This window comes from Phaenicophaeus curvirostris, chromosome 17 (genome assembly GCF_032191515.1).
Source record: "Phaenicophaeus curvirostris isolate KB17595 chromosome 17, BPBGC_Pcur_1.0, whole genome shotgun sequence".
Classification (NCBI taxonomy): domain Eukaryota; kingdom Metazoa; phylum Chordata; class Aves; order Cuculiformes; family Cuculidae; genus Phaenicophaeus; species Phaenicophaeus curvirostris.
In genome coordinates this window covers 5,390,334-5,415,069 of record NC_091408.1, presented here as the reverse complement: position 1 = coordinate 5,415,069, position 24,736 = coordinate 5,390,334, and the positions used below count along the sequence as shown (strand labels likewise).

Here is a 24,736-nt window from a genome sequence, read left to right as displayed (position 1 = left end):
CATCCCGCAGAGCCGAGCAGCCCGTGTCCCACAGGCCTGGTCCCATGCCCTCGCCATGGCTCACCTCCTGGGCCACCCCGGCTGCATGCAGAGCCTGCGGTCTGACCTGTGGGACCTGCAAGCAGCCATCGCCGACGTCTCCTCCCGCGCTGGGGCCGCACGTTTCCCCTCCTGGAAATTCCCTGATAAAGTGTCGTGCGAGCTGGACCTGGTAGCGCTGCTGGAGCACTACGACTATGACCAGAACAACCCCGAATTCAGCCAGCACTCCCATGTGGTGCTGCTGGAGCTGGTGGTAGACAGGTGAGGAGGCAAAGCCAGCCCCGATCCATGCTTCTCAGGAGAAGCTTGGCTGGCAGAGCAGCTTCTCCCCCCCAGAGGGAAGGAGATGGTTGGGGTCCAGCAGGTCGAACGCGGCTGAGCGGCCTGGATTCTTTTCTGCTCATGTGTTGGCATCTTGGCCTCATGCTCTGCAGCTCTACACTGGCTTTTGAAGCCCAGCAGCTTCCCCTGAGTGCTCTTTGGAGCTACCAGCGCACACGCTGACTGCCAAGGAGCAGAGAAAGCTTCTGCTCCACCCAGGAGCCGAGGGCACCTGGAAATACAGGGCCAAGCTCCTTAAATTGTCCCCCAAAATCCTGGAAAACAGTCGCACCCACACGGCTGTGAGGGAGAGGGGCCTTCTGCAACCTGTGTGAGATAAATACGACTCCATTTCACATGAGCCATCCCCACGGAGCTGTTGGCTCTCCCGATTAGGGTTTCGTGTTGGCAGCATGTGTGCCCCAAATTGTTTGCAAGAGGCAAACTGCAGCCTCCTCCAAGTGCCTGGCTGTGTCCTGGCAGCTGCAGGAGGATTTTCCTCCCACCAAACACCACTGCGGAGAGGAATTCAGGCCAAGGGGGGGGTCGCAGGAGCGCTGATACCCACCCTCCTTCGTAGAGGATGGGGACAACGTCCTTGCCCTGGTGCTGTTAGATGCCAAGGGCTCTTTCCCCGTTCCAAAGACTCCATTTGCTCTGAGCTGAGTTTGGTTTCTCTCGAAGGTTGCTCCTGCTGCTCCAGAGCTTCACAGTCTACGCTGAAAACGTGCTGAGCGAGCGAACCGTGCCAGCGGCGCGGGCAGCGCGGCCCTGCATGTCGGCGGGGCTGACGGCGCGGAGGTTCTGGTGCAGCATGCTGAAACTGGGGGCCTCCCACCAGCAGCTCCTGGCCGAGGTGGGTCATCCACCAGGGGAGGTTCAGGCTGGACATTAGGAAAAAATTTTTCACGGAAAGGGTCATTTGGCACAGGCAGAGGCTGCCCAGGGAGGGGGTTGAGTCCCCTTCCCTGGAGGTGTTTAAGGGACGGGTGGACGAGGTGCTGAGGGACATGGGTTAGTGATTGATGGGAATGGTTGGACTCGATGATCCGGTGGGTCTCTTCCAACCTGGTGATTCTGTGATTCTGTGACCTGGCTCAAACCACTGCAATAACTCATAAAACCACTACATCCCTCCTCTGCATTTCCTTCCCCTCCCAAATGATCCTTCTCATGGAAAAGCCTCGCAATGATTCACCTGAGAGAACCAGGAGACAGGGCAGGAGGTGCAGAAGGGAGGACGGCCACGAGGAGGGGAGCTGGTTTCACTGCTAAGGCTTCTTGTGGTGAAACCAGGGCTCTGTTGGGGTGGCAGTGGCTGGAAAGCTGCCTGGCAGCCTGTCAAAATGCGATTCCGCCGTGCCCCCCGCTAGGGAGTGGGGAAAAAAGGCATCAGCCATGTGCTTCAGTTATACTGGAGCACAGGGAACAGGAATGCTTGGCAGCCACCCTTCTCCAGCCTCTGGGAGCCTCACTGTCCTCGTCACCCCTTGGCTACACTGATGTCCTGTCCCCTCCCCTCTGTATTAGGGCTCTTTGGACCATTAGGCTGAACATAGGAAAACATTTTTCACAGAAAGGGTCATTGGGCACTGGCAGAGGCTGCCCAGGGAGGGGGTTGTGTCACCTTCCCTGGAGGGGTTTAAGGGACGGGTGGATGAGGTGCTGAGAGACATGGTTTAGTGTTTGATAGGAATGGTTGGACTTGATGATCTGGTGGGTCTCTTCCAACCTGGTGATTCTATGATTCGCAGCTGACTGGGTTTGTTCTGTGCTCTCCCCACAGAAGAAGGCTTGCAGGAAGGAGATCCCCACGCTGCAATCCTCACACCAGGCCAGGAAACCAGAGGCGATGCATCTGAAACACAGCTTGCCTGATGTTTTGGAGTTAAGAACTTCCGCAGAAGTTGCTCAGTCCACTCCTCCGTGCCCGTTGCCGAGCATCCGTGCCCAGGCCACCAATGCCTCGGGCAGCTCTTCAGGCATGGCCGGGAGCAGGCGCAGCATCTCCACGCAGACCAGCGGGTCATCCTCGCACCCCTGCGACACCTGCAGCAGCACCCAGGCCAGACTCCGCGAGGTTGGCACGGCCATCATCAGCATCTGCCAGAGCCAGAACATCCCCTCAGCTCTCAGCAGCTTTCAGGGGACGGTGGAGAAGACCAAAGGAAGAACGACCCTCTCTGCAACAGACATGAACTTCTGGGCCTCCGAGCAGAGCAAGGACCTCTCCCGCATCAGCAAACACCTCCAGATGCTGCTGCAGCAGGTCAGCTCTCTGAAGTCGGAGCTGGAGGAGTCGGAGAAACAGAAAGATGAGCTACGGAAACAGGTTGAGGACTTTCCCCGGTTGCTTCAAGTGGAGAAGGAGACTGAAGCGCAGCAGAGAGAGGAGGCTCAGAAGAACTTAGAAGTAAAGAACAAAGAGTATTTAGAGGCTGTAGCCAGACTGGAGCGGGACAAGGATGACCTACGGAGAGGTACAGTGCTGTTCCCAGCATCCTCACTCAGGCTCATGGGTCTGGAAAGGCAGGAGTCCGTGGTCACGCTTCTCCATGCAGGTGCATGGAGTTTGGGGTCAAATCTTGGTCCTGCTGCTACAGGCAAGGGCTTTTGCCATTGGTTTTGGTAGGCATGGGGCTATTCCCTGCTGAGAGAAAGCAGGAGCTGGTTGTCTGTGTCCTCTCCCTGCTGGAACACAGCAGGATACAATCAAGGGATGACAAATGCTTTAGTGCGGCCATTAGCTGTCTCCTTGGTTTTGTTGGTTTGAGGAACTGTTGAATGAGTAGAGTTTATGCTGATGTAGGAGCTGCTCTGCTGGAAGAGAGACTCTCCAACATGAAGGAAGAGCTGGCTGCAAAGCAGGCTGCTGTGCAGGAGCTGGGTAAGGATCTGTGCGGCTCACCAGCCTGGCACATCTCTCCCCTCATTGCACTCCGATCTCCAGAGTGTTTTGAACCCATGTAAAACCCAGGTCCCCAGGAATCAGTTGGGATAGTGCTGGTGGGAATGGTGGGAGGATGAGCCTCCTTTGTTGTGATGCCTGAACATCACCCAGCACTGGAGTGGATTCAGCCTGTCCAGGTCCCCCTTGATCTGAGAGTTTCCCCTCTCCTGCCAAGCCTGAGCAAAGATGCTGTGTCTCCCCAGAGGTGACCAAGACATCCTTGCTGGAGGAGATAAGGACCACAACGGTGGCCAGGAGCCAGGTGCAGGAGCTGGAGGAGAAGGTGCAGCTACTCACCAGCCAGCGGGAGAAGCTGGGTGAGGAGCTGAGTGCCACCACCACCCAGCTGGAGAAGGAGAAGGTCAAGGTGGAGAGCATGTTGAGGCACCAGGAGGTATGGCTGGTCCTGCTTTCCCTGTGAGATTAGGCAGAGCCAGTGGGCGCCGCTGCCCAGTGTGGAGGCGGTGAGTGGTCGCAGCAGCCCCACGCCGCCTTGCCTGCCCCGGGCAGTCCCTGCAGGCCAAGCAGAGGAACCTGCTGCAACAGCTCGATAGCCTGGACCAGGAGCGCGAGGAGCTGCAGGCCAGCCTGGGCGAGGCCGAGGAGGAGAAGGCCAGGCTGGTGGAGCAGCTGGAGGAGAGCGGGATGCAGCACAAGAAGCATCTACAGGCGCAGCAGGTCAGTGCCAGCCCCTAGTGTGCATCGGGGCTGCCAGGAGGGGGTGTCTGGGGCACAGGAGGTGTGGGATGCAGCCATGCAGTGGGGTGCAAGGCCCAGAGCTGTCCCAGGAGGGTGGAGATACATTGCCGTATTGCCATCTCACAGAATCGCTAGGTTGGAAAAGACCTGCTGGGTCATCAGGTCCAACCATTCCCATCAACCACTAAACCATGTCCCTCAGCACCTCATCTTTTAAACACCTCCAGGGAAGGTGACTCTGCAAATCTCACTGCCTCTGCTGTGCCGTACAGGAGCTGCTGGATATGCTGCAGAGGGAGAAGCTCAGCCTGGAGCAGGCTGGCTCAGAGCTGCAGGCAAAGGTGTCCAAGCTGGAGAAGCAGGAGCAGGAGCTGAAGGAGCAAGAGCAGGAGCTGAAGGAGCAAGTGCAGGAGCTGAAGGAGCAAGAGCAGGAGCTGAAGGAGCAAGAGCAGGAGCTGAAGGAGCAAGAGCAGGAGCTGAAGGAGCAAGTGCAGGAGCTGAAGAAGCAAGAGCAGGAGCTGAAGGAGCAAGTGCAGGAGCTGAAGGAGCGGGAGAGGCTTCTGGTGTTCTTCCCTGAGCTCCACATCCCTGCTGAGGCGCAGTTTGAGAGTAAGGGTGCAGGCCTGTGCCTTCGGGGTCTCCCAGAGCTCCCAGGGGATCCTGCTGGCCCTGGACACCAGCGTCACTTATACTACACCACTAAAGCCAAGAAGGGCTCCAGCCCTGGGCTGTCTTAAGCTGGTAGCATCTTAACACGCGTGTGCTGTTCATCCCACCTGTGGGCTGGGAAATGAAGCAGGGCTGGCAGGGTTTTGGGTCCCAACCAGCACCTCCCAGGCCGTGCTGGTGCTCCCTGGTTGGGACAGACCCTTTCCAGGAGGCAGTTGTCCCTCTCGGGAGGCAGGAGGGCTGCTGCCAACACCTCGGAGCAGGCAGGCGGCTGAGCTCTGGCTCCTGCTGCAAGGACGCCGTGGTTGGTTTGCAGGCACTGGGAATTTGACTGAGGACATGGAGAGGCAGCTACAAGCCAACAGCATCCGCATCAGTGTGCTGGAGCAGGAGAACGTGCGGCTCAGGTCTGCGCTCGCCAAGGTGAAGGCGGTTGCTGAGCGGGGCGGGCTGAAGGTGAGGCTGTGCCCAGGCCAGGGCGAGCTGGGTGCCGCAGGGACAGGGGGACACTGCATCCCCAAGAACAACCCTGCAGCCCCAGCGCTGTCCCACCTCCTCTGTGGATGGTTCTCTCGTCACAGAAAATGCCGTGGGGCATCTTGTGCAACGTCCTCTGCAATTTGGCTGCTCCTCCTGCCTATTTGGGGCTAAGCTGGACACAAAGCTGCTTCCAGAGTGGATGGAGCTGGGTGTGGGCTGCAATCCCAGGGCCTGATCCTGCCTTCCTGCAATCCTGGGCGGGGGCTGCAATCTGTGTGCTCTCACCTGATGCATTCCAAGCCAGAGTGGCCAAGCAGAGCCAGGCTCACTGCAGCACGTCCGCAGGGGCAGCGCGCCAGGGTCACTCACTCCCGGGAGCGAATGTGAGCGCGGGGGGAAGTTTAACCACCTCTTCTCTCCCCCAGCTCGTCCCGCTGCAGTCTCTGCTTGGCGAAAAGGCTGTGGGGCAGGGCGCAAGGTGAGTCAGAACTCCAAGGAAGGGGCTAGGGAGCTTCCCTCCTCTTCTTTCCCTCTAAATGCTCCCACCACCTACAGGCGGCGGAGCAGCGGAGACAGCAGGGACAGCACAGGGACACTCAGACTCCTAGGTGACGCCTGGCAGCGAGATCTCAGCAGGCAGAGGCTGAAGCCGCTTTCGGCAGAGCCCGCGCTCAAGGCTGGACGCTGTGTCCTGCACCCAGCTGAGGGCCTGGGGTTCAGGCCCCTCGAGCCCAGGGGCAGGGCCAGAGCAGCCCCCTTCCCGTCCCACCGCACGGCAAATAAACGTTGATGAGATGAACGCGGAGCCGAGGCGCTCAGCCAGCAGCCACCTGCCCTGCCCCACAGGACCTCGTTACCTGCCGTTTGTGTATCAAGAAGGCGCGTTCCCTTGGGAAATCCGCCAAGCCCACACGCAGCGGGCATTGGAAGCCTGGGTGACGGTCCCTGCAGCGGTTTTGCATGGCTCAGCTATCAACAGGCCCCAGGTTGTTGTTTCACTTTGTTTTCTGCAGTCCTGTGGCCCCAAACAGGTCTGTGCAGCTTGCCCAGTTGTCCCTCTCCATTGGGAAACACTATGGGTTGTGGCACAAGCGAGGGTGATGGCACTGGGGGCTGGGCTGGTGGCTCCTTCCCTGCTCCCTCAGCACAGTGGCCCTGGAGAAACCCTGCTGGGAGCAGCTTTCCCCAGCTGGCAGGCAAGGAGGCCTCGAAGCAGGAAAGTGTGCGGAGCCAGGGCCATTCCCAGGTGCTAGAGCTCGAAGAGCGGCTGCTGGAGGCCCTGGTACAGCTCGTTACCCGGATGCCTGGGCGCAGCCTAAGTTGGCTCACACCAAGAACTGTTTTGCCTGGGAAAGCAACTCTCCTGGTGCTGCTGGCAGCTACAAGCACTCCGAGGGGCCGAGGACCACCGAGCCACCCACGCAGGATGGCTCTGGGCTGCCACACATCGCACAGCTCGGAGGGAGCCATCCTACCCCTTGTCCACATTGAACACAGGACACGGCAGCCTCTCCTTGCTCCGTATTTAATAGAGATGGACACGTGCAATGCTGCAGCCCGGCAGCCTTTGGCCACCACGCAAAACAGGAGCCACTGGGGGCTCGCGGTGAGTTCCCGGCCACTGCAGCACGCCCGTTCTGTCCCTGCAACTGACTCGTGGCATCCTTTCTAATAAGTTAGTATAAATAAAACGTTTTGCCCTGTTGACCTCTGTGGCGAAGCGCCCGGTCGCCCAGCACCCTCTGGCCCATCTGTCAGCCAACCAGCGCTGAGGGGCTCAGACACAGCACAGCCAAAACTAGAGGAAAAAAATCCTAAAACACTTAGAAAAATTGCTATGAGCAGGGAGTACAGCCAAGCCGGGGCTCTCCCTGCCTCCAGCCTCTGCGCCCCCACCCCACTACGCCCATGGGTTCCCCTGTTGCTTCCTTCCCCAGCACCCGTTCCCCTGCGCCCCCCACCCCTCTACTCAGGCCCAGCAGGAGAGCTCCGAGATCCTTCACTCTCCGGAGGGCCGAGCGCCGCGATGGGCACAGCTGCGCCGACCCCCTTCCGGCAGCGAGCGCTGCTTACCCAGCACCCCCTGCCCCCCTCCCTCTCCCCGGAGTGGCAATGGGTCTGTCCCCAGAGTCTGTCCATCCGTCGGGCCGGCTAGCTCTCCGTGCAGCAGTTCCCTGGAAGGGACAAGGACAAAGGGCATCACGGGGAACCCGAGGGGCTCCGATTCCTCCCCAGCCCTCGCCCCGGCACAGGTGCGGCTCTCACCCAGGACATTGCGCTTGCAGAGCGGGCAAGTCTGCTGCAGGAGGAGCCAGGGATCCACGCAGTCCCGGTGAAACTCGTGGGAGCAGGGCAGCACCCGCAGCCACTGCGGAGAGGGACGGGGATGTGACCCCAGCTGCCTGAGGATCCCCTGCCGCACGGACACCCCAGCCCACAAAGGGCTGGCAGGAGCGTGGGTGGCACCGAGCTGTGACCAGGCCGGGCTCCAGGCCTCCCAGCGCATCTCCAGTCCTCTCAGTCCCTACCTGGCTCTTGTGGAACTGGTCCAAGCAGACGGCGCAGCTATCGATCTCGCAGGCCCGGCTGCGGAGCGGTTTGCCGGGATGGTACCGCCGGGTTTTCAGCGCCGAGAGCCGTCGCCGAATGTGCTGCTTCAGGTCCAGCTGCGAAGGCAGAGCCGAGGGTCAGGCCTGGGCTGTGGTCCTCCCAAAGCAAAACGCAGAATGGAGATGTTCTCACCTCGGCATCCTGCTCCGATGGGTCTTGCCGCGACTGCCGCTGGGCCTGCACCATCAGCCCGGTGCAGAGGAGCAGGGCGATGAGCAGGATGGCGTTCCACAGCTGCTGGAGGTACTTCTGGAGGGACAGCAGGCACTCAGGGAACCCCGCTCTGCTCCCGGCCCCGCCATCGTCACCACCCCTGTGCCGCGAAGCCTGGTTCCACGCGGAGCTGGTGCCCGTACCTGGACCTGGGAGCTGTTCTCCCCCGTGCAGATCACCCCCTGCCACTCCCCGTAGAGGCCCCCGCGGGAGAGGCCGCACGTCGACCACAGGGTGAGGGTCACTCCCTGCAAGGCAGGAGACGGCGTTGCCGATGGCTGCACCGCATCGTGGGAACTGAGGCACTGGCAGCTCCAACGGCTTTTGTGGATCCAGCTCCTGCTCCCTGCAGCTTGGCTTCCCTGGGGAAGTTTGGCTTCCTATGGGCTCCCACCAGGAGGGAGAAGGGAGAGGAGCAGGACCTACATACCAGGTTCTCCAGCAGCACCGCCTGGTACGTGATCTTTGCCGTCGCCCGGAGCCCACTGTGAGGAAAGGGAAGAAGAGCATCAATCCCGATCCCAGTGCCAAGGAGCAGCCTTAACCCCACAGGGTCTGTAGCCCATGAGGAGCTGTGGGCGAGGGGGGCATGGGGACACAGAGGGGAGGTGACAACAAGACCCACCCTCCCCAGTGCCCAGCCTTGAGTGGCCCCCGACAGGTCTCTCCATCCCAGCACTGTGCCTCAGTTTCCCCACCTGCAACACCACAGCAGCTGCACTGATTTAACACATCTAAAAGGACTGATGGAGCCCTAACACTGCAAGCAGCAGAGAATAAAGCTCAGCAAGGGTGGTGGCGGGGACAATCCCCAGCGGAGGCGAGGATAAACCCTGGCAGGCGTGGTAGGGATGCCAGTGTTGTGCTGATAACCAGCCAGTCTGGCTAATTGGTACTGAACGTCTTCGCTGAGGGCAGTCTCAGCCTCTTCTGACACATGGGAATGCATGGAGGTGCTCAAGTCCTGAGGAAGGGCTGGATTAGGCTCAAACCCTCCCTGGAAATGCCATGTCTCAGCCCCAGCCAGTCTCTGCATAGCGTGAGCTCAACACCAGCCCAGCAAACATGATGACAGAGTCCCCAGTGAGCCCTCAGCTGTCACAGCCAGGCAAAGACCCAGCAAAGGACCAAGTGTGGAGCTCCCGCTCTCTCCCAGCCTCTCCTGCTGCCTCAGCCCTTACCGCAGCAGCGCTCCCAGCAGCTTGGTGACGTTGTCCGAGGACTGGATGACGATCACAGGCTTGGCAAGAAGCTGGGAAACATCCAGCTGCACCGGAGAGGAAAGCAACAGCCGTCAGCGGGGCATGAATGCAGCTTGGGGCCCTGACGGCGGGACTGTCCTACCTCCCGGATGGCATTCTGGTTCAGCGCCAGGATGAGCAGGGCTGAGGCTCCCAGCACCAGGGCTCGCTTCATCTGTGGAGAGAAAGAGGGCATCAGCTTGGGGGGCAGGACAGGCAGGGACAGCAGGGGGACCATGTTCCCATTCAGCTCCCATTTTGCTGCACCTGGCGTCTCTTTGCCCTGGATGAAGTATCCTGCCACCACGCAAGATCAGAGTGGATGGCGCTTTGAGCACTTTGATCCAGTGCGAGGTGTCCCTGCCCACGGCAAGGGATGGAACTGGATGGGCTTTGAGGCCCTTTCCAACTCAAACCCTTCCAATATTCTATAATCAAACACAGTCCAGGACCCTCCATCTGGCGAGGAGATGTCCCAGGAGGTGCCCTGTGGGGCTGTGACCAGCAAAGGCCACAGCAGCCCCTGACTGGGTGGAGAGAACTCCCCGAGTCACCTTGCTGACGACGGCGGCTGTGAAGGACTCCTCCTTGGTGCCACGCGGGCCCTCGGCCGGCTCCTCGCCCACGGGCACCACGCCAATCCAGCTTTCGGCAGCCCCCACCTCAGGTTCTGCGTCTCCCACCTGGGGGGCACGGCAGCATCGTCAGGGGGACAGCCCGGGGCTGAGGGCACCCTAAAGCCCCCGTGAGACCCGGGAAGCATGCAGGGACGGGGACAGCAGCTGGGGAGGCACAAGGGACAGGACCCAGTCCCTGCTACGTTCCTCCCAGCTCCCCCAGTGTCCCCAGACTTAGCATGGGCACTCATGAGCAGCAGGCGGCTGTGGATCCCCCCCAGTACCCGGTTCCCCTCAGCCCCCAGTTCCACTGGTGCTGATTCCATCGGTGCCCGCTTCCCACTGGCTGCCTAGCACCCTCCTTCCCCCGTTGTGGGGTTCACGACCAGCAAGCATCCGCAGATCCCCCCGGTTCCCAGTTCTCCTTAGCCCCCGGTTCCTCCAGTGCCCAGTTCTCCCCAGTCCCCGGTTCCCCCCGTGCCAGTTCCCAGTTGCTCTCAGCCCTCGATCCTCCCAGTGCCCTGCTACCCGGTGCCGATTCCCCTCAGCTCCCGGTTCCACCGGTGCCAGCTCCCCTCAGCCCCCGGTTCCCTTCAGCCCCCCTAGCCCCCGGTTCCCCCTAGACCCCCCGTTCCCCCGGTTCCCTTCAGCCCCCGGTTCCACCGGTGCCAGTTCCCCTCAGCCCCTGGTTCCCCCGATTCCCGGTTCCCCTCAGCCCCCGGCTCCCCCGGTTCCCAGTTCCCCTCAGCCCCCGGTTCCCCCTAGACCCCCGGTTCCCCCGGTGCCGGTACCCCTCAGCCCCCGGTTCCCCCCAGTCCCGGTTCCCCCCAGTCCCGGTTCCCCTCAGCCCCCGGCTCCCCCGGTTCCCCTCAGCCCCTGTTCCCCGGTGCGGGGCTCACGAGCAGCAGGCGGCCGCGGATCTCCGCCCCGTCCCGCTCCCGCGGCGCCGCCCGGCCCAGCACGGCCCCGCGCAGGGAGTAGGAGCGCCCGGGCCCCGCCGCGCCGCCCACGCCCGGCACCGGCACCGGCACCGACACCGACACCTCCACGCGGGCGGCGGGCGGGGGGCCGGCCCGGCACAGCGACAGCAGCGACAGCGACACCGACAGCGACAGCGCCGCCATCGCAACCAGCGACACCGCCCGGCCACAACGGCGCCCAGAGCGCCCCCCCGCGGCCCCCGGGGAGACACAGCGCCCCCCGCGGCTTGGAGGAGTCACAGCGCCCCCAGCGGATTGGAGGAGTCACAGCTCCCACAGCGCCCCCTGCTGGGAATAGGAATGGGGATGGGGACATGGAGAGGGAATGGGGACAGGGATAGGGACAGGGATAGGGACAGGGATAGGGGGTAGGAACAGGGATGGGGACAGGGAGAGGGAATGAGTACAGGGAGAGGGTCAGGGATAGGGGATAGGAACAGGGATGGGGACAGGGATGGGGACAGGGATAGGGGATAGGAACAGGGATGGGGACAGGGAGAGGGAATGGGGACAGGGATAGGGACAGGGATAGGGGATAGGAACAGGGATGGGGACAAGAGAAGGGGACAGGGACAGGAGGTGGGAACAGGAGAGGGGATAGGCACAGGGATATGTGATGGGAATAGGGAAAGGGGATAAGGACAGAAATAAGGAACAGGGATAGGGGATGGGGACGGGGATAGGGGATGGGGACAGGGAGGGGGAATGGGGATGGGGATGGGGATGGGGATAGGGACAAGGGATGGGAACAGGGACAGGTGATGAGAACAGGGATAAAGGATGGGGACAGGGAGAGTGGGAGAGGCACTGGGAGAGGGGCAGGGACCAGGACATGCAGCGGGACCAGAAGAGGGACAGGGACAGGCACTGGCACCAAGTCTGGGACTGGCACCAGTACAGGGACAGGGACAGAGAGGGGACACGGCTCCCCATGGCCCCGCTTCCCTATGGACACAGCAGTGTGCGGGGGCCCCATGGGGACATGGGAACACAGCCAGGGGTGCTCGGGGACACGCGCAGCCCCGCACACACGGACACCCTCACCCCTCACCACATGCCTGGGTGTCACGGTCACGCACCAACCCCCGTGTACCCCAAAAACCCAACTGCCTCCTCAACATCCCCCGTCCGTCCCCATCCCAGGCAGCCCTGATGGTGCCACCGTCCCAGCTCCACTCCGGCCACGTGTCCCTGGCGCGTGTGCCGCTGGGGGGATTTGCCGGATTAGCCACCCTACCGGCCCTAGCGTTGACCTGGTTTTGGCAGGGGCCATGCCGGGGACAAGGACTCAGTGCGGTGGTTGGGACTGGTCTGGGTGTGTCCCCAGTGTCCCTCGTGTCCCCAGACCTGTTGCAACCCCAGAGGTTTTAGTGGCAAGGCGGGCAGGGCCCCTGTGTCCACAGCCACCAGCAGAGCCAGTTTGGCCACACGGGCAAGCATCTGGATTGCCGTGGGATCGGCTGTGCCGTAAACAACAGCCTGGAACCCCATCCAGGTCCAGCTCAGGCCAGGACAGGTGGTCACAGGGCTGCTACCGTGTGGAGGGCACGTGTCCCTAGGACCTGTGTCATGGGACACAAACAGGGTGTGAACGGTTCTGTGGGGTGGCTAGAGGTTCATGGGATATGGATGACTCCATAGGACATCCAGGGCTCCATGGGACTCATAGGTCCATGTGACACGGGTGACTCTGTGGGACATTCATAGGGCCATGGGACACAGATGGCTGTGTGGGACATGAATGACTTCATGGGACATCCATGGCTCTATGGGACACATATGGCTTCACCCAACTTCAATGGTTTCACAAGACAATGGTTCCTCATTGCTCCATGGGACATCCATGGCTCCTTGGGACATCCATGGCTCCTTGGGACATCCATGGGACATGTATGGCTCCGTGGGACATGTATGGCTCCGCAGGGCATCCATGGCTCCATGGGACCTGTACAGTTGCACAGGACGTCCATGGGACACATATTGCTCCACGGGATGTGTGTGGCTCCAAGGGACGTGTGTGGCTCCAAGGGACATCCATGGCTTCAAGGGACAGCCATGGCTCCATGGGACAGTCATGGGACACGTATGGCTCCAATGTCATCCATAGCTCCAAGGGACATCCATGGCTCCAAGGGACATCCATGGGACACATATGGATCCAATGACATCCATGGCTCCAAGGGACATCCATGGGACACATGTGGCTCCAAGGGATATCCATGGCTCCTAAGGACATCCATACCTCCATGGGACATCCATGGCTCCAAGGGACAGCCATGGCGCCTTGGGACATCCATGGGACACATGTGGCTCCAAGGGACATCCGTGGCTCCAAGGGACATCCATGGGACACATGTAGCTCCAAGGGATATCCATGGCTCCTAAGGACATCCATACCTCCATGGGACATCCATGGCTCCAAGGGACAGCCATGGCGCCTTGGGACATCCATGGGACACATGTGGCTCCAAGGGACATCCGTGGCTCCAAGGGACATCCATGGGACACATGTAGCTCCAAGGGATATCCATGGCTCCTAAGGACATCCATACCTCCATGGGACATCCATAGCTCCAAAGGACATCCATGGCTCCATGGGACTTCCATGGGACACGTACGACTTCATGGGACTTCCACTATTCCACGGGACACGCATGGTCCCCTGGGACGCCAACGGTTCCCAGGCGGGTGTTGGTGGCCGGGACCCACCCGCTGGGCTCCTGGGGCGGGGCCCGCGGCGGGGTCGATGTCCAAGGCCGGGGGTGGGGGGCGTGGCCAGACCGAGCGCTGACCAATCGCTGTGGGCGTGGCGGGAAGGAGGCGTGGCCTAATGGATGCGGGTCGGGGCAGGTGGGCGTGGCCAGGCGGGACGTTGACCAATCGCTGCGGGCGTGGCGGGAAGGGGGCGTGGCCTAATGGATGAGGACCGAAGCAGGTGGGCGTGGCCAGAGACAGCGCTGACCAATCGCTGCGGGCGTGGCGGGAAGGGGGCGTGGCCACATCAATGATGATCAGAGGCGGTGGGCGTGGCCAGAGACGGCGCTGACCAATCGCTGCGGGCGTGGCGGGAGGGGGCGTGTCCAGCCCGGCTCGGGCCGGGGGCGTGTCCGCGGCTTCGCCCCAACCCGCCGCCTCCCGCCCCGCAGAGCCGCCGCGGCCCCGGGACCATGAGCGGCCGCGTCGGGGACCTGAGCCCGCGGCAGGCGGAGGCGCTGGCCCAGGTGAGCCGGCACCGGCGGCCGGGGATGCTGCGGGGGGGCGGGGGCTGCCTTCGCCGTCGCGGGCATCGCTCCCGGCACCGGAGCGCAAACCCTCGGGCGTCGCTCCCAGCTCCCGCTCCTGGAGCACAAACCCCCGAGCATCGCCTCCAGCTCCAGGTCCTGGAGCACAAACCCCCGGGCATCGCCCCCAGCTCCCGGTACCGGAGCCCAAACCCCCCAGCATCACCTCCAGCTCCAGGTCCCGGAGCGCAAACCCCCGGGCATCACTCCCAGCTCCAGGTCTTGGAGCCCAAACCTTCGGGCATCACCCCCAAATCCCGGTCCTGGAGCCCAAGCCCTCGGGCATCGCCCCCAGCTCCCGGTCACGGAGTGCAAACCCCCAGGCATCGCCCCCAAATCCCGGTTCCAGAGCCCAAACTCCCGGGCATCACCCTCTGCTCCTGGTCCCGTGTGGTCCCAGCCCCCAAAATCCCAAACATCATGCTCAGCTCCCAGTTCTGGGGAGCTCACCGAGCCCAGACCCCTGGGCATCACCCCCAGCTCCAGGTCCCAGAGCCCAAATCCCCAGGCATCACCCCCAGCTCCAGGTCCCAGAGCCCAAACCCCTGGGCATCACCCCCAGCTCCAGGTCCCAGAGCCCAAACCCCTGGGCATCACCCCCAGCTCCAGGTCCCAGAGCCCAAACCCCCAGGCATCACCCCCAGCTCCAGGTCCCAGAGCCCAAACCCCCAGGCATCACCCCCAAATCCCAGTGCTGGAGGACCCCCGGAGCCCAAACCCCACAGCTGACCCCTCCGTGGCTCTGCCCATTGGGGAAGCCCCATCCCAGGTGGAGACGGGGATCTGGGCAACCTGAGGCTCCCTGAAACCGGGCACTAGTGGGAACCTCCCAGTTCTCCCAGTCCAGCGCCTGGGAAACGCCCCCCCACCCCCGCTGGGACCGAGGATGCCAAACCGCAGTGGTGCTGGTTCCCTTGCCACCCACCCCACGGCGGTGACCAAGGCCACCTCTGTCACTGTCACCTCGCCAAGCTGCCGCGCTTGATCCCGGCTTATTCCACTCTGCAACGCCAGCAAATTTATCTTATCATTGCCCTTCCAACCCAACCAAACTCCAGCGGCGGGCAATGACCCCGTGGGCTGCTGGGCACGGAGCCGAAACCTTCCCGGTGCCCCCACGGCGAGGGGTGGGCGAGAAGGGCGAGCTGTGAAACCTGTTGGTCAGCACCTTGTTTTCCTTTGGGTGAAGAAGCTAATCCCGGGTTTAGTTACACCTAAATTCAGCGGGAGATAAGCTAATCAGCCTCATTAAGGCGAGGTCCCGGTCTGGTACGGAGATTTGGGCCACAGCCTGGCTGGGGCAAGCGGGGCTGCGTGCCAAGGGTGCCCCAGCCCCCCTGACCCCCCTATTTTGGGACCTTTGTGCTCACTGGAGCAGGGGGACACACGGCGAACGGCTCCATCCCAAAGGATGTCACGGGTGATGTGTGGGAGGGGTTCAGTCCAGCCGGGTCCCATGGGGTGAGGGTGCCCCGACACCCCAAAACCCCTCATTTTGGCACCACTGAGGTGGCACCGGAGCAGGGAGACAAGCGGCGAGCAGCTCCATCCCACAGGATGGCACCGGTGATGGTGGGGGGACACTGGTCCAGCTGGTTCCTGGCACCCCGCTGGGTAACACTGGAGTAGGGGGACACGCGGTGAGCAGCTCCATCCTGAAAAATGTCACCAGTGATGGCACTGGGGACAAGTCTAGCTGGTCCCATCAGGGTGAGGGTGCTCCAACACCCCCTAACGTGCCGTTTTGGCATCCTCCTGCCTGCTGGGGTGGCACTGGAGCAGGGGGACGTGGATGCCACCAGGGATGGTGGGGCTGACCCATCTAGCTGGTCCCCGTGGGGTGACGGTGGCCAGTGGGACATCCCTGGGGAGCTGGGTAGTGGCAGCCCCCACTCGCACCCTTGCGCAAGGGGACCGGTTTGGGGACATGGGTGCTTGGCAGCCAGCCTGGGGATGGTGCCCTGCCAGGTGGGGCACGGACACCGGCTGCTTGTCCCCAGGGTGACAGGAATGGGGTCAGGGCTGTCCCTTTGCTCCTCCAAAAGCATCCTGGCTTCAGCTTTTTTGGGGGGGAACAAACCTGCACCCCTGGGGCTTTGGCTTCACTGGTCCCCACACCCCCTGCCACCAACAATCCCTCTTGTCCCCCCTAGTTTCGGGAGAACCTGCAGGACGTGCTGCCCTCCCTGCCCTCCCAGGATGACTATTTCCTCCTGAAATGGCTGCGAGGTAACCCCAGGTTGGGGCACACGGTGGGGTGGGATGGGGGGGACCCCAGGGGACATCGGGGCTGAGCTCTCCGCTCTCTTCCAGCACGATGCTTCGACCTGCCCAAGTCAGAGGCGATGCTCCGCAAGGTGAGAGAGCACCCTGCTTTCTGCGGGGACACCTGCAGATGGGACAAGATGCCCCGGGCCACCTCCCCAGTCCCTCTCTCCTGATGGGGGTGACCTCACCATGGGGTGCACTCTATCTGGTGGGACTGGGAGTCCCCAAATCTCCTCACCCCGCCTCACTCTGTCTGCTCCTCGCAGCACGTCGAGGTCCGGAAGCACATGGACGCCGACAACATTATCACCTGGGAGCCCCCAGAGGTGGGTGATCTCAGCCCACGGTGGGTGTCCCCAAAGAGGATGGTCCTCCCTGGGTTGCCCTAAGTGCCTCGTGCTCCATAGGTGATCAGGAAATACATGTCCGGGGGGATGTGCGGCTACGACCGGGAAGGCAGCCCGGTCTGGTATGAGATCATTGGCCCGCTGGATGCCAAAGGGCTGCTCTACTCCGCCTCCAAGCAGGACCTGCTGAAGAACAAGTTCCGCGACTGCGAGGTGCTGCGGCATGAGTGTGAGAAGCAGAGCCAGAAGGTGGGACCTTGCCTGCCCACACCCTGTCTGCCCATGCCCTCCAGCCCCACCAGTCTGTCTCTCCACTGTCATCACCAGTCCATGGCCCCACCAGTCCTACAAGGTCCATGCCAGCTCCATATATCCATATCTGGTCTGTCCCCACCACCCAATGTCCTCTTCACCCCCTAAGTCCATGTCTGCTCTGTTCCCACCACCCAATGTCCTCCCCAACCCCACAAGTCCATGTCCTGTCCATCCCCACCACCCAAGGTCATTCCCAGCTCTGTGAGTCCATGTCTGGCTCATCCCTACCACTCGATATTCTCCCCGGCCCCTAAGCTTGTGTCCTGTCCATCTTCACCACCTAAGTCTGTGTCTGGTCTGTCCCCAGCTCCCAATGTCCTCCCCACCATCCAATGTCCTCTGAAGCTTGCTAAGTCCAAGTCCTGTCCATCCCCATCACTGAAGTCCATGCCTGGTCCATCCCACCACCCTCAGCCCACTGAGTCCACGTCCCGTCCATCCCCCCAGCCCATGTCCCCACTGTCCCCCAGCCTGTGTCCCTGTCCCAGCACCCACACCAGCCCCGATGCCACTTCTGCCCCCACCAGCACCTGGGGGGAGGCCCTAGCCAGGTGGACCAGCCCATGGAGGATCACCCTGCCCTTGGAGCTGGCCAGGAGCCCCTTTCCCATGGGTCCCCACCAGGGCGGGGCGCTGCCTGAGCCCCATCATCCTCCTGTCCCAGCTGGGCAAGAAGATCGAGATGGTGATGATGGTCTATGACTGCGAGGGCCTGAGCTTGAAGCACCTCTGGAAGCCAGCTGTGGAAACGTACTCGGAGGTGAGGGCCTCCCTATGGGACCCTCTTCTTTGGCTGGGGATGGTGGCCGTCCCCAGCTACAGTGTGACACAGGGATCCCGGTTGACTCATGGCCCTGAGAGATGATGCAAGAGTGGGTCCCGGTGGGTGCCCTGTGCTTCCTTGCCCCCAGCATTTTGGGGTGGGCGGGGGGGGGTCCTGGCCTGCTCCCCACCATGAGAGAGCTGGGGGTGTTCAGCCTGGAGAAGAGGATGCTGAGGGGAGACCTCATTGCTCTCTCCAACTACCTGAAAGGAGGTTGTGGAGAGGAGGGAGCTGGGCTCTTCTAAGTGACAGGGGGCAGGACGAGAGGGAATGGCCTCAAGCTCCACCAGGGGAAGTTCATGCTGGACATTAGGAAAAAATTTTTCATGGAAAGGGTCATTGGGCAGTGGAACAGGCTGCCCAGGGAGGGGGTTGAGTCACCTTCGCTGGAGGTGTTTAAGGGACGGGTGGATGAGGTGCTGAGGGGCATGGTTTAGTGATTGGTGGGAATGGTTGGACCTGATGATCCGATGGGTCTTTTCCAACCTGGTGATTCTATGATTCTATGATTCTGTGCTCCCCCATGCCCTGGCGGGTACATGGGATGGGGGATGACCTGGAGCTCTACCCATCCTGCAGCTCCTGACCATGTTCGAGGAGAATTACCCTGAGTCCCTCAAGCACCTCTTTATTGTGAAGGGTGAGTTCAGCCCCGGGGTCCCAATCCCATCCCAGCCGGGTGCTGACCCCCACCTTAACATCCCCCATCCACCTCCAGCCCCCAGGATCTTCCCGGTGGCCTACAACCTCGTCAAGCACTTCCTGAGTGAGGATACTCGCAAGAAGGTCGTGGTGCTGGGATGTGAGTCCCAACCGCTCCCCAAGGTGTTCCCCTGGTGGTGGAACCCGAAAATGGGGCTCCACCTCTCCCTTCTCCTTTCATCCTGCCCAGGGTTGTGACCTCAACCCTGGGGACTCCCTGCATGGGTCATGGTACCCCAAACCCTGCTGTCCTCCACCCCCCAGCCAACTGGAAGGAGGTTCTGCAGCAGCACATTGACCCCGCACAGATCCCCGTGGAGTACGGGGGCACCCTGACAGACCCCGATGGTGACCCCAAGTGCTCCAGCAAGGTAGGAGAAGCCCCGCCACGTCCTCAGGGGGTGCACAAGGTGTCCCCCTGTACCCACATCCATCTCCATCCCCTTCCAGATCAACTATGGAGGGGACGTGCCCCAGCACTACTATATGCAGGACCAGCTGACGCAGCAGTACGAGCACACGGTGGTGGTCAACCGTGGCTCATCCCACCAAGTTGAGTACGAGATCCTCTTCCCCGGCTGCGTTCTCAGGTGAGGAGGGGGCTCCGTACCACGGTGGGAGAGGACAGGTGACAAAGGTAGGTGTCCCCAGCTCTTCTTCCCTGATTCTTTCCATCCAGGTGGCAGTTCAGGTCGGAAGGGGCCGATGTGGGCTTCGGGGTGTACCTGAAGACCAAAGTTGGGGAGCGCCAACGGGCAGGCGCCATGACCGAGGTCTACCCCAACCAACGCTACAACGCCCACCTGGTGCCCGAGGACGGCTCCCTCACCTGCTCCACACCCGGCATCTGTGAGTGACCCCTCCCTCCAATTCCCTTGGGGACACCTGGGGGAACTAAGGATATGGAACTGTTGGAAAGGGTCCAGAGGAGTCCATGGGGATGATCCGAGGGCTGAAGCACCTGCTGTACCAGGATAGGTTGAGAGAGTTGGGGTTGTTCAACCTGGAGAAGGCTCTGAGGAGACCTTAGAGCAGCTTCCAGTACTGGAAGGGGCTCCAGGAAAGCTGGGGAGGGGCTTCTTACAAGTGCCTGGAGTGGTGGGATGAGGAGGAACTGCTTTAAATTGGAAGGGGGGAGAGTTAGACTGGACATTAGGAAGAAATTCTTCACAAGGAGGGTGGGGAAGCCCTGGCCCAGGTTGCCCAGAGCAGTGGTGGCTGCCCCATCCCTGGAGGTGTTCAAGGCCAGGCTGGATGGTGCTTGGAGCCCCTGATCCAGTTGGAAGCGTCCCTGCCTTTGGCTGGAACAGGATGGGCTTTGAGGTCCCTTCCAACCCAACCCATTCCATGATTCTATGACCTCCCCATATCCCTGAGGTCCTCGTCCTTCCCGCAGACGTCCTGCGCTTCGACAACACCTACAGCTACCTGCATGCCAAGAAGGTGAGCTACAGCGTGGAGGTGCTGCTGCCCGACACCACCTCCGCCCAGCAGATCCAGGCGCTGGAGGACAGGACCAGCGAGGGGACCCCCAACCACAGCCCCTAGTGCTGCCCCCTAACTCCGCGGGGACCCCACGGTTGGGCCGGCGGCACCCCCGTGCTCCAAAGGTGGAAGAAGGGGGCCGAGCGCCAGGGTCCCCTCGTCTCTGTGCCTTATGTGGGTCCTGCACCCTCCGCTGTGGTGTGGGGCAGGGGAGTAAAGGAATGGACCGAGCGGGGCCTCCTCTAATTTGTGTCTCCCAGCCCCATAACCAGCCTCCAAACTAGCCCTTCCTGCTCACCCAATCCCATAACCAGCCTCCAAACTAGCCCTTCCTGCTCACCCAGCCCCATAACCAGGCTCTGCTGCTGCCCTCACCCCATAACCAGTCTCTCATGCCACCACAGCCCCATAACTGGCCCCACCACCAGCCACTCCTGCCTCCCTGGCCCCAAAACCAGTCCACTCAGCCCCATAACCAGCCCCTCCTGTCCCCCAGCCCCATAACTAGCACCATAACCAGCCCCTCCTGCCCCTCTCAGTCCCATAACCAGCCCCTCCTGCCCCTCTCAGTCCCATAACCAGCCCCTCCTGTCCCCCAGCCCCATAACTAGCACCATAACCAGCCCCTCCTGCCCCTCTCAGTCCCATAACCAGCCCCTCCTGTCCCCCAGCCCCGTAACTAGCACCATAACCAGCCCCTCCTGTCCCCCAGCCCCGTAACTAGCACCATAACCAGCCCCTCCTGTCCCCCAGCCCCATAACTAGCACCATAACCAGCCCCTCCTGCCCCTCTCAGCCCCACAACCACCATCATAACAGCTCCCCCCAGCCCCACAAGTGGTCCCTCTCGCCCCCTTGGCCCCATCAGTGCCCCTCCTGATCCTCCCCAGCCCTATAACTGGCCCCACACCTGTCCCCCCTCGCCCCATAACCAGCCCCTCCTGCCCCCCAGCCCTCTGGCCCCGCAACTGGCTCCTTCTGCCCTCCCCAGCCCCATAACCGGACCCTCCTGCCCCCTTGGCCCCATGACCCGCTCCATAACCGGCCCTTCTGGCCCCGTAACCAGCTGCTCCCGCACCCCCAGCCCCATCACCGCCTCCTCCTACCCCCCCCCAACACCCCGCCAGTGCCGCCCCCCCGGGGTCACGTGGTGCCGCCGCCCCCGCCATGTCTGAGCCGGGCGGAAGGCGAGGGGGCGGGGCTTATTGGGGGCGGGGCTTGTGGCGGGGGGCGGGGCTTATGGCGGGGGGCGGGAACGGGAGCGCACGCCATGGGGGCGGCGGAGCCTGACCTCTACCGGGACACGTGGGTGCGGTACCTGGGTGAGCGCCGGCACCGGGACAGGGACACGGGCACCGGGCGCTAGCACAGAGCAAGGGGCACGGGCACCGGGTACTGGCACCGGGTGGTGGGCACCGAGCAAGAGGCACGAATACCGGGTACCGGGCACTGTCACCGGGCAATGGGCACGGGCACCGGGCGCTGACAGAGCTAGGGGAACAGGCACTGGGATCTGACACCGGGTAAGGGGCACGAGTACCAGGATCTGATACCGGGTACTGGCACCGGGTGATGGGCACCGAGCAAGAGGCTTGAATACCGGGCACCGGGCACTGTCACTGGGCACTGACAGAGCAAGGGACGTGAGTACCGGGCGTTAGCACAGAGCAAGGGGCACGGGCACCGGGTACTGGCACCGGGTAAGGGGCACGAGTACCGGGATCTGATACTGGCTACTGGCACCGGGCACCCAGCAAGAGGCATGAGTACCGGCTACCGGGCACTGTTACCGAGCAATGGGCACCAGGCACTGACACAGAGCGAGGGACACGAGTACTGGGTCCCGGGCGCTAGCACAGAGCAAGGGGCACGGGTACTGGGGTCTGACACCGGGCACAGGCACCGTGTATCGGGTACCCGGCACCAACACAGAGCAGGGGTACCAGCTCTGGGCACAGCATCCGAGATCGGGTGTAGCATGGGGTGTGGGTACGGATGGATCACAGGTACCAGGCAGTGACACTGGGTGCCAGTGCCAGATGCCACCGCTGCACGCCACACGCTGACACCAGGTACCGGCATGAGATGCTGTCGCTAGTCACCCACAGCACAGCCATCCCCGTGTCACGCGGGTCTGAGGTGACCTGGCTGCTCTGAAAACCCTACCCAGGATGCATTCCTGCTCCTGGTGACAAGGGACATCCTTGGGAGGGGACACAGGGGAACACCTTGAGGTTAAGGGCACAGGGATGCCGTGGGGAGACATGGGAACATCAGGAAGATCTTAGGGATACTCTTGGGGGAGACATGGGGACAGCCTGGGGGGGACACAGAGATGTACTGGGTGGACATGAGCACAACTGGGGTGACGCAGGGATGCCCTGGGGGGCCCAGTGGATCCCCAGCCCCACTAACACCCTCCCCACCCCCAGGTTACGCCAATGAGGTGGGCGAGTCGTTCCGCTCGCTGGTGCCGGTGCCCGTGGTTTGGGCCAGCTACGGCGTGGCCACCGCCTACGTGACCGCCGATGCCATCGACAAGGGCCGGCGAGCTGCCGCTGTGAGTGCCACCCTGTCCCCAACCCCCCCCCCAGCTGCCCCCTGCCACCCCACTGACCCCCCTGTCCCCCCACCAGGCTCACCCGCAGGACACGACACGCGTCGGGGTGGCCGTGGTGGACACGTTCGTGTGGCAGAGCTTGGCCTCGGTGGCCATCCCGGGCTTCACCATCAACCGGCTGTGCGCCGCCTCGCTGGCCCTGCTGGGCACCCTCACCCGCTGGCCACTGCCCCTGCGCCGCTGGGCCACCACCGCCCTGGGGCTGGCGGCCATCCCCGTCATCATCACCCCCATCGACCGGTACGGGGACCCCAGCCCCGCTGCCCCCAGGGACTGGGCCCAGGAGGGGCTGGGGGAGGGTCCCACAGGGGACTAAGGGGTCTCCAACCCCGTGGGGACTTTGAGAAGGGTGACTCCATCCCAGACAGGGGTCACCAAGTCAGAGGGGCACTTGTGGGGGTCCCCAAAGCAGGGAGGGTCTTCACACCCAAAGGGCTTTGCTGGGGATGGGATCCTCAAAGCAAGGGGGGGGTCCCCAAAGCAGAGGGGTGTCTCTACCCCAGAGGGGCTTTACTAGTGGGGGTCCCACCCCAGAAAGGGGTCCCCAACGTGCCCCCTGAGGGGTTTTGCCAGGGGGGTCCCCAGTCCAACAAGGCTTTCTTGGGAGTGGGTGAGGGGCTCCCCACCCCAGAGGGCATTTGTTGGGCATGGGGTCCCCAAAACAGAGGGGGGGGGGGGCACACCCCCCAGAGGGGCTTTCCAGGGGGTCAGGGGCCTCCCTGCTCCTCCAAAGGGGCTTTGCTGGGGTTGGGGGTGTCCCCAGCTCAGAGGGGCTTTGCCAGGGTCCAGCCAGGCCACAGCCCTGCAAGCACAGGGATAAGGATTAGCAGGAGCAGCCGCTGAGCCGGGGATTAGCAGCCTGGTTCTGGCCTTGGTGACATCAGGGACAGGGTCCCCAGAGCGTGGGGACAGCCCTGCCAGCCCCCCACCCTCAATATAGCCTCATTAACCCTCTGGGACTCCCTCTTACCCCCCAGGACTGTGGATTTCCTGATGGACTCCAGCCTCCGCAAGCTCTACGGGGCACCAGGAGAACCCCCAGCCCCACACTGACCCCTCCACGTGGGGGAAACTGAGGCACGCGACTGTCCTCGGGGTGCTGTGACCCTTCTACTGTGACCCAGCGACTGTGAACCCTCACACAAGTGGTGGCCCTGGAGTGGCTACTCTGCCCCATGGCTGGTCCTAATAAACCATTTCAAGACTGACCCTGTGTCGGGCCATGCTCAGGGACCACGGCGGTGGCAGGGCTGGGGGGGACTCCCTCCTGTGTCCCCTCCTAGGGGCCCAGCTGGGTCCCAACCCCTGGCTCTGCACCTGGATCTTATCTTGTTATAAGGGGGAGCAGGTTTGAGCTGAAAGAGGCAAGATCAAGATGAGATCTTGGGAAGAACTTTGCTGTGAGGGTGGGGAGGCCCTGGCACAGCAGCTGCCCCATCCCTGGAGGTGTTCAAGGCCAGGTTGGATGGGGCTTGGAGCAACCTGATCCTGTGGGAGGTGTCCCTGCCCATGGCAGGGGGATGGAACTGGACAGGCTTTGAGGTTCCTTCCAACCCAAACCATTCTATGGTCTCTCTGCACCCTGGAGTGGGGCGTCCCTTCATGCCCTGAGCAGCCCTGACCACCCCCACCAGCACACCCAGGTCTGACCTGGAACCACTCTCCATCCCTCTACACCTCCTGCCAGCCTCATGGCCTATCCCTGGGACTGGCCGTAATTATAGAATCATAGAATAACCAGGTTGGAAAAGACCCATCGGATCATCGAGTCCAACCATTCCATTCCTTGTTCTCCAGCCCCCTCACCAGCTTCGTTGCTCTTCTCTGGCCTCGCTCCAGAGCCTCAACATCCTTCTTGTGGTGAGGGGCCCAGAACTGAACACAGGATTCGAGGAGCGGTCTCACCAGTGCCAAGTACACAGGGAGAAGAACCTCCCTGGACCTGCTGGCCACACCGTGTCTGATCCAAGCCAAGATGCCATTGGCCTTCTTGGCCACCTGGGCCACTGCTGGCTCATGTTCAGTCGCTGTCAACCAACACCCCCAGGTCCCTCTCCTCCAGGCAGCTTTCTA

General features: G+C 62.4%; 4 protein-coding genes across 5 annotated transcripts; 3 read left to right on the top strand and 1 right to left on the bottom strand.

The window, feature by feature from the left end:
• The first annotated feature begins 55 nt into the window (after positions 1-55).
• CCDC157 (coiled-coil domain containing 157) lies at positions 56-5,037 on the top strand. The gene is made up of 7 exons (XM_069870944.1): positions 56-303; positions 1,048-1,219; positions 2,150-2,843; positions 3,173-3,250; positions 3,517-3,707; positions 3,824-3,991; positions 4,998-5,037. The coding sequence occupies exons 1-7, from the start codon at positions 56-58 to the stop codon at positions 5,010-5,012; spliced, it is 1,566 nt and encodes a 521-aa protein (XP_069727045.1). The 3' UTR covers positions 5,013-5,037.
• A 1,615-nt stretch (positions 5,038-6,652) lies between these two features.
• On the bottom strand, positions 6,653-11,005 carry RNF215 (ring finger protein 215). Its single transcript, XM_069870700.1, has 10 exons — positions 10,742-11,005; positions 9,780-9,908; positions 9,329-9,400; positions 9,166-9,251; positions 8,415-8,469; positions 8,128-8,232; positions 7,904-8,020; positions 7,690-7,827; positions 7,427-7,529; positions 6,653-7,335 (listed from the first exon to the last, which is right to left on the bottom strand). The coding sequence occupies exons 1-10, from the start codon at positions 10,964-10,966 to the stop codon at positions 7,313-7,315; spliced, it is 1,053 nt and encodes a 350-aa protein (XP_069726801.1). The 5' UTR covers positions 10,967-11,005; the 3' UTR covers positions 6,653-7,312.
• A 2,959-nt stretch (positions 11,006-13,964) lies between these two features.
• SEC14L2 (SEC14 like lipid binding 2) lies at positions 13,965-20,235 on the top strand. Of its 2 annotated transcripts, none has more exons than XM_069870666.1 (12): positions 13,965-14,043; positions 16,257-16,332; positions 16,417-16,460; positions 16,638-16,697; positions 16,899-16,967; positions 17,698-17,793; positions 18,436-18,496; positions 18,575-18,658; positions 18,823-18,929; positions 19,009-19,148; positions 19,238-19,407; positions 19,955-20,235. In XM_069870666.1, exons 1-12 carry the CDS (start codon positions 13,990-13,992, stop codon positions 20,104-20,106), a joined length of 1,113 nt encoding a protein of 370 aa, XP_069726767.1. In that variant the 5' UTR covers positions 13,965-13,989; the 3' UTR covers positions 20,107-20,235. The 2 variants fall into 2 exon arrangements, with proteins under 2 accessions (XP_069726767.1, XP_069726766.1); XM_069870665.1 differs by having other exon boundaries at positions 16,779-16,967; positions 19,955-20,234.
• A 1,059-nt stretch (positions 20,236-21,294) lies between these two features.
• MTFP1 (mitochondrial fission process 1) lies at positions 21,295-23,865 on the top strand. Its single transcript, XM_069870897.1, has 4 exons — positions 21,295-21,365; positions 22,476-22,603; positions 22,680-22,903; positions 23,641-23,865. The coding sequence occupies exons 1-4, from the start codon at positions 21,314-21,316 to the stop codon at positions 23,714-23,716; spliced, it is 480 nt and encodes a 159-aa protein (XP_069726998.1). The 5' UTR covers positions 21,295-21,313; the 3' UTR covers positions 23,717-23,865.
• The last annotated feature ends 871 nt before the right edge of the window (positions 23,866-24,736 follow it).